The 11,196-nt window shown below is 24.1% G+C and overlaps 1 protein-coding gene across 1 annotated transcript in view; it reads left to right on the forward strand.

Moving 5' to 3' along the window:
• LOC102673002 (roundabout homolog 2-like) overlaps nucleotides 1-11,196 on the forward strand; it is a 47,962-nt gene that overhangs the window by 8,538 nt on the left and 28,228 nt on the right. Inside the window, exon 2 of the mRNA XM_006624786.2 lies at nucleotides 1,733-2,041. Coding sequence (XP_006624849.1) covers nucleotides 1,733-2,041 — 309 coding nt within the window. The remainder of the gene's footprint in view (nucleotides 1-1,732; nucleotides 2,042-11,196) is intronic.

Consider the following 11,196-nt stretch of genomic DNA (forward strand, 5'->3'; position numbering starts at 1 on the left):
TGTAAAAAATATTAAAATATGTTATCATTTTAAATAAATAAAAATAATAAATAAAATAATTTTAAATAAATAATTATGATATATAGTAAATTAACTAGTTTTAATATATATTTCGAAGTTAAAAAGATTGAGAAACACTTATATATAGTATATTACTTATATAGTACTTAACAAAAGATTTATCTGAAAGATTTTTTCAATATATATAATTAATATAACCATTTTCTTATATATGTATTTATGTATTATATATTATATATTATGTATTAATATTATATACATATTTTAATATACATAAATACATACGAGCATATGAAGTATCATGTTCTTTCATATTATGTATTTTCCAATTTCACTTCAACATACTTCAATATACAAATATGTACATACATCATGCAATCACAATTAGTCACAGCCAAAAAAAACATTGAAAGAACAGACTTTTTAAAGATGAAAATTAGTTAATTGGCATGGCATAAGATGCTCATATCTCGGAATTGAATGAATGTTCTAACAGATGTGAAATGTTTCTCAAGTAGTTCCGCTTCAGACGTTCATGTTCGAGTAGAATTTGCAGACTGCACGAACCGATTGTAGATGTACTCATGGTCTATAGGTCGTATCTGTACGTTCCAAGAATATTTTAGAATCCCTCTAGCGATATCGGGATAGTTGAAATAGCTTCGTTCTAGTATGGAGTCTGAAGCAGGTAACATAAGCATATCTATCTTCATCGTGCAACCAACAATTTAGAAGCTATGTTATACGTTGTCGAATTACAACCGACCTAAATAAGCGCACGTTTGTAACTATGTATACGAGGTATATACCAAGATACATGTAACGAATATAAGTAGAATTTACTATAGAGTTTTACAGTCTTTTCTTGATTAGAACCTTCTTTTCCTATCTTCAAATACTAATTTGCTATATAAGACGAAGAAAATTTGAAAAATTAGCGCTAGGAATACTTAACTAAGTTAACTGGCAAAAAGATATACGCATAGAATATAACATAATGCAATTATGTGAAAATAAATAAGTATTGAAAATCATTGTTTAATGTCGCACATTAACGCCCTCTAGAAAACACTTGGCATCATAAGTTGGAAACCACTGTTATAGAATATTGCAATTCATATATTATAACAAAAAGAATAAGTGCTAAAGATTAATAATTAATAAAATACAACAATATTTTCTGTGACAAAACACTTGATGATCCCTAAGAGGAATGTGATTCATAATGATTGAACTTAATATCACACAACGCTCCCTAGAAATTACTGCTGCAAAATATTATGATACAATATCAAATCAAATATCATTAATTTATATGATAATATGATAATAGATATGATAATAGCACCCTCTTAAAAAATTTGACTTTTGACATCCAAGGGAGACTCACGTGTTGAGAATCACTGCTGTAAAATATAATAATGCAATTATATTACAATAAATAAATGTTAAATATCATTATCTAAATACGACAATTGACAACAGCCGATTTTTCTTCGTAAATCATCGACGCGTGAAGCGATCTCTAAAGGAGCCTTGTCCCATAGATGAGAACCACCGATGTAATACCACGGAAAAAGAAAGAAAGGAAGATTTTTGTTTCAAGTAACATGATGAATAGAAAATACAATAAAATCGAACGTAAAATTGATATCTTTTTCTCTCTTTCTATTTCGATTGCCTTTAATGCGAATTGAAATTCTGGTTTCAGGGCAATTGAGATCACCGCGTATAACGGAACATCCTTCGGATATAATCGTGGCCAAGAATGAACCGGTAACATTGAATTGCAAGGCGGAAGGTAAACCTCAACCCGTGATTGAATGGTATAAGGACGGTGAACTGGTTCAAACATCACCGGGAGATGCAAAATCTCATCGTGTTCTTCTTCCTACGGGGTCTCTATTTTTCTTAAGAGTAATGCACGGGAAAAAGGAGCAGGACGGAGGAGTTTATTGGTGCGTCGCGAGAAATCAAGCAGGCTCCGTTCCAAGTCGAAACGCAACCCTAACTGTTGCAGGTAAGTCTTTTCATTCTCTTCTGTTTGTTCCGCTTTTTGCAGCAGGTATACAGTAGCTCACGAAAGTATTCTTATATTGTCTTACGAGGAAATTTGTTTAATTTGAAAATCGTGACTTTTAAAAATTAATTCTTAAAAATTTGTAATAAATATGTAGAGTATAATGGATTTTGTAGCAAATTTTTTTTGAAAATCTTTTTGAGAAAGTGAAACTATCGCATTATTTCAATATTTTTTAAAATATAAGTAAGTAACTTTATTTTTTATTTTTACAATGATAAAATAATATTTTTTATTTTTACAATGATAAAATATTAAAATTTAAACATTTTATGTATTTTATATTTTATATTTTTATACATCACATTATTAAAAAGTAATATTTTAAAAAACGAAGGAAACATTGATTTAAATCTTTTAAGATGAAATTTTCTTTTAATTTTTTAATTTATTAATTTTTTTCTATTTTATTAACTTTTCTAATAAAAATACAATATTTAATTATAATTAGAGAAATAACAGACTAATTTTCAAAATTCAATTTTTACTCCAACAAGCTATCATGTTAATAATATTAGAAAAATTGAAAAGCTTGATACAAATCCTTTGACTTTTTAATAAATTTATACTTGTAATTATATATTTTTATATATTGTTGATTAATTAGACAATTAGACAATTATACAACTTTTGGAAATAATGAATTATTGAAAAAAGATTGTGTAAGAATAAAGATTGATATGAAAACAATTAAAAAGTGAAGAATAAAATAGATAGAAATGACTTTGGATCCATTTTTTAAATTTAATCTTTGGAAAAAAAGAATCGATTATATCTAGGATATAATTCAGATTTATATAATTTTCTATGACTTAAAATTTAGATTCATGCAGCTTTTACATTAAAATCTTCAATTTTTTTATTATTATTATTAATAATCCCACAATAAAAATTAATTTGAGATATATTATACTATTAAGTCTCGAAAAAGAAGAAAATAAGAAAATAATTGTAACTTTTTAAAATAATTCATTGTTAAAAAAATATTTGTATATATAATTCTAACATTTCTATTTCTAATTTGCTATTTGTAGAACTTAAGTTTAATTTTATTATTTACTATTTATTATTTTTTATTTATATAACATTCAAATAATTTTATGAATATATATATGGATTATGAATGTGATATAAGTTCATATTTAAAAAAAATTGAAAAAATGAATAATTTATAGTTTATATAAAATATTTCATTTTTAATCTGAAAACTTTTATTTTTTTAAACTATATTTTTATTTTTTTAAACTATGGATCACTTAAAAAAATATTTTAAATAAAACTTAAAGTAACTATTTTGAAGCAAATATTTTAAGATAATTATAAATCTACTTCAGGTAAATATACTTTAGAGATATCAAGACGATTTTTATTTTTTTAAATGGAATTATATGTGCTAATCGATATATATAATTCCTTATTTCCTGCAAAAAATTTTGTAAAATCATTAGTTAAATAGAGATAAATAGAGATTATAAATAAATTATATTTTATCTTGAACTTTATAAAACTTATCATATAAGAAACAAGATAAGAAAAGCATGAAATTATATATTATTTATTTATGTCTTATTCATTTTTTTTATTTTCAAATTTTACAAAAATTTTTTTGATAAAAATCGATTGAGTGCATTAAAAATTACTTAATTCCATTTCAAAAAACAGTCTGAAGTCTTTGTGAAGTATGTCTATCTAGAAAAGACTTGACCTTCGTGAAATCTTTTGAGACCAATTGAAACAGTGTAAATCCCTTTTGAGATAGTGAAAATTCCATTTGAAATATTTTTTGAAACAACTTACAGTTTTGGAAATATATTTTGCATCTGAAGATTTAAATGGAATTATATTTTAAAATATAATGGAATTCCATATGCTTTGATTAATTAAAAATTTACTTGTAAATGATATTACATAATTTTGAAAATGGTGAAAAAAATCATTCTTCAAAATCTAACAGAATATAATTAAAATTAAATAATAAAATTGTGGAATGTAAAAATCTAATCGATTTGAACAAAATCTAATTTAGAAAATAAAGAAATATAAGTATGTTAACAATAATAAATAAATATTAATTAATACTAATAATATTTATATATAGACTAATAATAATATATAAACTAATAATATTTTATTTTTATTTATAAACAAAATCATATTCATAGAAATAAATTTATAAAATATAAAATATTTTTGGAATAATAGAAATATAAGTTCTTAAAAATCTGGATAAAAGAAATAAATTTACATGATAAATTTTTTAAAAAATCCATATACAACGCAATGTAATTGGTAATAACCAATAAACCAGGCAAAAAGTGATTTTGTAAACAGTGACATAAAAATAAGACATAAAAAAGAAAGAAGAGTAAAATTTTTTTATTTAAAACTTCATTTTCCAATAATATTAAAATTTGAAGTTTTTTCAAATATAAATGAAATTAACTAATTTTCAATCGGATATGATTATTAATAATAGATTAATCTATATGTGAAAAGTAAAAAATATAAAATTTTTTTATTTGAAAATTTTCAAGAAAATCAAATTTGAATATTCGTCGATTGTACAATTTATTGATTATATATATATGTTTCAATGTTTTAAAAGTAAAAATTCAAACAATAATATTTTATTCTATTACTTATCACTTTTGAATTATTTTCACATATAAAATAACTTCCTATCGATAGTTCATTCATATTTAATCAGAAATTAATCAATTACACTTATATTAATTTAAAACATGCTTTAAAAAATGTTTTAAAAAATGCTTTATTCGATAAAAGAAAAGAATATTGATCTTTCTTTTAATTTATTTTTATTTTTATATAAAATAATTTCCTTTGTTTTACCATTATCTCGTATAATAGATATTATGAATAATATGATATATTTGATCTTTATTACTTCTTTTCGAATGATCAATCAATGATGCCACAAAATCAATGATTGAATCGTTTCAATATTTTCCGACAAGAAAAACATATATTGTGTATTCATCGGTATGTCACAAATACATCTATATAACCACATATTATTATAGATGTTTGTGTACGTAACGCGAAGAAATTAAAGTAGGCTTGATTTATACGAAATAAAGAGCAAGTCGATTACGTTCGAACAAACGTAGGGCGAAGCCGAGTTTGTTTAAGGCAGATCGATATTCAGGTGAAAAGAGAAGGAGGTAGGAAGAGAGAGGAGCAACCCTACCACATCGAATAGAACCTATCTTCTTACTGATATATCGTGATCGCTGAATCGACTTGCGATTTTGATACGTTTATCATTTTTCTTCCTCTTACATATGAATGTATCGAATTTCATATTAACCATTGTTTTTGTGTTTGGTTCATGTGCATACATACATACATATATACATACATATATACGGATAATTAACGCACACTATAATAATAGATAATAAAAATAAGTAATATTAAAATGAGATTTGTTTAAAAAAATATAACATAGTAATTAAGTAATATCGTAGAAAAAGCAAAGATTAGAAATTAATGGAAAAATAAAAAGAAATGATAGTAGAAACAAGAATGGAAATGAGAACAAAAATAACAATTAAAAAACGTTTTATAAACAATTTAAAATAATCTTATGCTCACGTGGCTATTGTACGTGCAATTACAAGGTATATGTATATACACGCGCGCGCACATATACATAGATGTGCGAGCAAAGAAAGAGTGAGAGAAGCGGAGGGGATGAAGGAGAAAAGAGAAGGAGAATAGAAATCGATACGGAGCTGTATCTACACCGAGCGTATGCTCGGCCAACAGGGTTCTGTGTTGTGCGACGTGATGCAGCATAGCTTGTCATGAGGTGGTTGTGTGCTGCATACAATACATGTGTTCACATGTACGTGATTTTTTTAATGGAACAGATTATCTCATCTTTCTCGATTTTCTTTAATCTCTCCTAATTGCCGAAACGAATTCTTAATCGCGTTGTTAATGATTTTCTATCGTATCATGTAACACATGTATTATATATTTGTCCAAAATTATTGCATTTGTATTTTATTGATTTAAAATCAGTTTTATTTATCTTATTATTGATTTTAAATTAATTAGATCTATACATTATATGTATATATTAAGTCTCTCTCTATATACTATATGTATAGTGTATTTTTGTTTATCTCTCTTTTTTTTTTTTTCTTCATATCAACGAGACGAACTAATAGGAAAACAATACAAATTATGATCATATTATATCCATTTCATTTTGTTAAATTTTATAATATAATTCTCTCAGAGAACGTGCTTCGTTATTCACATTCTTGTTAGTTTTATTACTTTTATTAGAGAATATATTCGAATATTTTTTATTTTGCTATTTATTATTAAGTTTTGTCGCATGAACCTGATATTCGAGACTGGTAAAGATGGCGATAGCAATGGCCGTAGTCGCAAACGGCCGACAGTTATGGCCGACGACTATGAATAAGGCTTTGTGCTGCGAGTACACTGTTGAATCGACTCGCACCGAAATAAACTGGTCGAGATCCAAAAAAAGAAAAAAAGAGCAAAAAAAAGAAAAAAAATTAGAAAAGGAGAATAGGAAGTAGATAGAAAAAAAGATAGAACATGTAGATGCATATGAAAAGAATACTGAAGATTCCAATCTTGATAATGCGATTATTTTATTCATTTTTATTTTCTATTTTGACAGCTTTATCTATTTTGATACTTACCATAATGATCAAACAATAAAAGGAAAAGAAAAAAAGACTTATCATACATACACATATTAATACATCCAAATCATTTGGAGGATATGATATATCCAATATAACATATTTAATTCTAAAAAATGAAAAATAAATAAAAATTGGTGTATAAAAGTATTATAAGTAATTATTATTAAATTATAAGTTTACATTAATCAAAGTGAGACATAGATACAGCTCTATCTCCGTTATATAATCGTTTCGTCCTATTTCTGTCTTACTTTGTCTAACATAAGCTTACTTTACTTTATAACTTACAACTAAATAAGCCTTAATCGACATTTTTATATACCAACTTTTATTTTTCCTGAACTTTAAAATCAGTTTTCCAAAATATATTATATCTGAACAAATATTTTCTAATTGGAAATAAATACCAATAAAATATATTCTAATTTTTTCAACGATTCTCATATCGATTCTCAATAAGATATTTTTGTATCTGTTTTCAGTCTTTGGAATCAATCCTTCAAAAATATCCTAACGAATATACATTAATATTCGATATATTAAACGCAAACGTCTACCGTGGAATGTATGACGAATATCTTTAAAGGACATTGGTTCGTATCAATGAAGGATGATATATACGTTATTTGCACGGGAATAAATTCCTCCGATTGAAACTCGAATCGATATCCGATCGATTTACCGAACTTGTTTACCGAGCTAATGTCAACTTGGCCGGTCAGATAAGCCGGTCAAGAAGTGTTCGATCGATTTCCAGTTTTTTTTTTTTCTTTTTTTTTCCATTTCTTTCCTCGACTCTCTCGCCTCGGCGAAATAACACCTATCCATCGTTTGCTTGCAACCCTCTGCTGTCCGGGGGACCCCATTCGGGGTCCCTCGTTCGCTCCATCCACCGCGTATCGATTAGCCGGACGGCATAGTACCGCTGTGCCGTGCCAGGGTTACTTCGCGCGGCTTTTAGGGGAAAAGAGGAGAAGAAAATGAGAGCCGGAGGGTTGGAAGAGCAAAAGGGAGTAAGAGGCGAGTGTAGAGAACGAGAAAGATATGGGGCGAGGAGGGAGGGGGGAAGTGGTTGGGATAGAAAAAGGGAACGGTGAAGGGAGAGGTATGGGGCAGAGAGCGGGGAGGTGTTACAGCTTTTAATCCCAACGGAGGACAACGTTCTATATCGACGGATTCGTTGATACCAAGTACCGGCACGATAAACGTTTTCCGCTTACTTCGGTTTTTCCAAAGTCGAAAAGCCAACGGATAGTCACTTTACACGTACACACATCGATATCACTTCGTTCGAATGTATCACGTGTACGACGAAAATTAAGTTTCACGGGAGGCAAGAAAATTGATTAGTTTGGTCTAGTTTCATACAGGGTGTCCCAGATATTTCCGTTTAGATTTATGCACAGTGTGTAGTTTGCACGGGTAAAATGTCATGTAATAACCAAATAATATAAGTGGTTTTTGTAATTGTAAAGATATAATATGTATGAAATATGAAAAATATTATTTTTCTTCGTTTATCAAGAGATAAGATATGTATAATATTTATGTTCTCTGTATAATTACAATATATCCACAAAGATAAAATAGATGAAAGTTTACATTACTCTTCAGGATTTTGTTATAACTTTTTATAGTATATAACTTCACAATAAAATATTTGGATATATGGAGTTTTTATCGAATGACGAAATTTTAATTTCGTTCTTATATACAGTAAAGTAATACAATATAATACAGTGACAAAGTTTGGAAGGAAAAATTTGAAATAGTATTTATTTTATATAATATTTCATATATTATAATTGTCTTGAATATTTTTATTAATTTGTTGTATGAAAACAAAATAAAATATTTAATAAAAATAAAATATTTAATTTTATAAATACGTATGATTTTAACAAAATATATAATTAAGTAATATTTGTTAATTTAAAACTTGAAATTATATATTTTTATACAACTTGAATAATATCAATTTATCAATTGTTTTATTATAAAAAAGCAAATTATTTATTATAATCAGCTATGTTCCAATGTTAAATGTGTGAATGATTTCTTTTTACAAAAAAATTTTCTTTTCATACAATTTTTAAACGTAACATAATTAAAGGAAAAAATAATCTATTATTAATAAGAAAAATTTAAATTGCCAATATTAACACAAAAAATAAACTAAGGATTAATAATAATCAATTTAATACTTTAATCGCAATAATGATCATAGGAATATAATAATTAATTAATTCTATAATATTAATTATAATTATAATAATGATATGATGATAATAATAACGTGATAAAGATGTATTGAATTTGAATGAAATTTTGATTATTTTCAATAAAATTATAAATTATATTATTGTGTTAAAAGTTTTATTAAGATATTGGTCATTTTATTCACAAAATTCAGTAAGAAATTTATATAATACTAGATGGAGACAATTCATGTTTTTATATATTGTTTACATATTGTTTCAATTATAAAAATATGTTATTATAAACTTATAAATTTAATATATGGTTTTAGTTAATTATAAATTAATTATAAAAATATTCATCTTATATTTTCTACATTAAAACTATTTAATTTATAAAATTCAAAACATTAAATTTTTTTAAAAATTATAATAAAATAGGAGATTTTAATCAATGAATGTAATATAGTATATTGATATCTTTATTCTAATACATGAAATTAGCATATGAAAGAAGCAATATGCTTTTTCAGATATTATAAAAAAATTAAAAAGTTTATTATTATTTCGCTGTATTTATTAGAAGAAATAAATTAAGTCTTATTTTAAATTTCTAAAGAATATATAAAACTTTTTAATTTTATTTTGAAACTATTACTACATTATTATTTTTAACATTATTATTTATAACAACATTTGTTGTCATAGATATTTATATGACAATTTATGTCTTTATATAAAACTTAAAGAAGATACAGAAATATTTCAATATATCTTAAAAATTAAAAAAATAATAAATAATAGAATATTTTAATTAAGGAATATATACTGCTTTATATCCCGTTAAAAAATATCCGAATACATATCTATTTTTTTAAAAAATATATTTTAAATTGTAAATTATCTACATAAAAAAAGTTAGTATTTTTTAGTATTTTTATGTTACATATATGATTATTAAATCTTTGCATCGAAGAATAATGTGACATCATAAAATTCAGTTGCAAATGTTAAATTACATTAATATTACACAATAACAAAAAAAATTCATTGTTTGAGAAAATGTATTTCCTGAAATCTTTCAATTTATTAATTTTATTTATACTCATCATAATATATAACGTGTCTATTTTAATCTCCGGAAGTAATTATTTTTCAAAAATATAGGTCGTTTCAAAAAAATGTTTTAAATAAAATTTACATTGTTTCAAAAGAGAAATATTATGATAGTCACAAATCTTCTTTAAATGGACGTGCTTCCGAGATTTCAAGATTGACCTTTATTTTTTTAAATGAAATTATATAATTTTTAATACAATTCGTTATTTCCTACGAAATTTAAATTCCTACGAAAAAAATTTTCGTAGTTTTCCTACGAAAAGCTTTTTATACCAAAAAATCATTATTTAATTAAGTTAAAAATATATTTTAACTTAAAATTCATAAAACTTATATGAAAAAAAAGAAAAGCATAAATCGAAATATATTCGCGAGACTTTTATATTTCATTATATCGAGTTTCATAATTTAAATTAAAATATCAATTAAATCAATTAATTAATTTTTTGACATAAATAATTTAATTTTTTTTTAAGAAAATAATTCAATTTAATTATAAAGCATAATGAATAAAATTTTTAGAGAAACAATGAGTTTGAAATGAATTTTGAAATTTTAAAACATTAAAAGCATATTTTGATTGAAAAAACACAAAATCTCAATATATTCACTTAAAAAAAATTATAATAATGTATATATATATATATATATATATACATATATATACATATATATATATACATTATACTATAATATGATCCTTTATATATATATGATTCTATATATATAATACTATATACTATAATATGATCCTTTTGAAATAATAAGCTCTATTTGATCCATTTTCTAAAGGATATATAATTTGGAAAATGTTACAATATGTGTTTTAAAATTAAAATGACATTCTATAAATTTAATATATAAACTTAATCTAAAGAAAAAATCTTTTTAAATTTTTCTAAAATAAATTTAATAATATAAATATATGTATACGTATATGAACAAATATACATCAATAAATCGTGTATTTTATATTTTAATATATTTAAATATTATTTTTATAATAAATAATTTCTATTTCTAATTTATAAGAAAAATTTTACAAAAAAATAATAAATAATTCTAA

This window comes from Apis dorsata, unplaced genomic scaffold (genome assembly GCF_000469605.1).
Source record: "Apis dorsata unplaced genomic scaffold, Apis dorsata 1.3 scaffold_1121, whole genome shotgun sequence".
Lineage (NCBI taxonomy): Eukaryota > Metazoa > Arthropoda > Insecta > Hymenoptera > Apidae > Apis > Apis dorsata.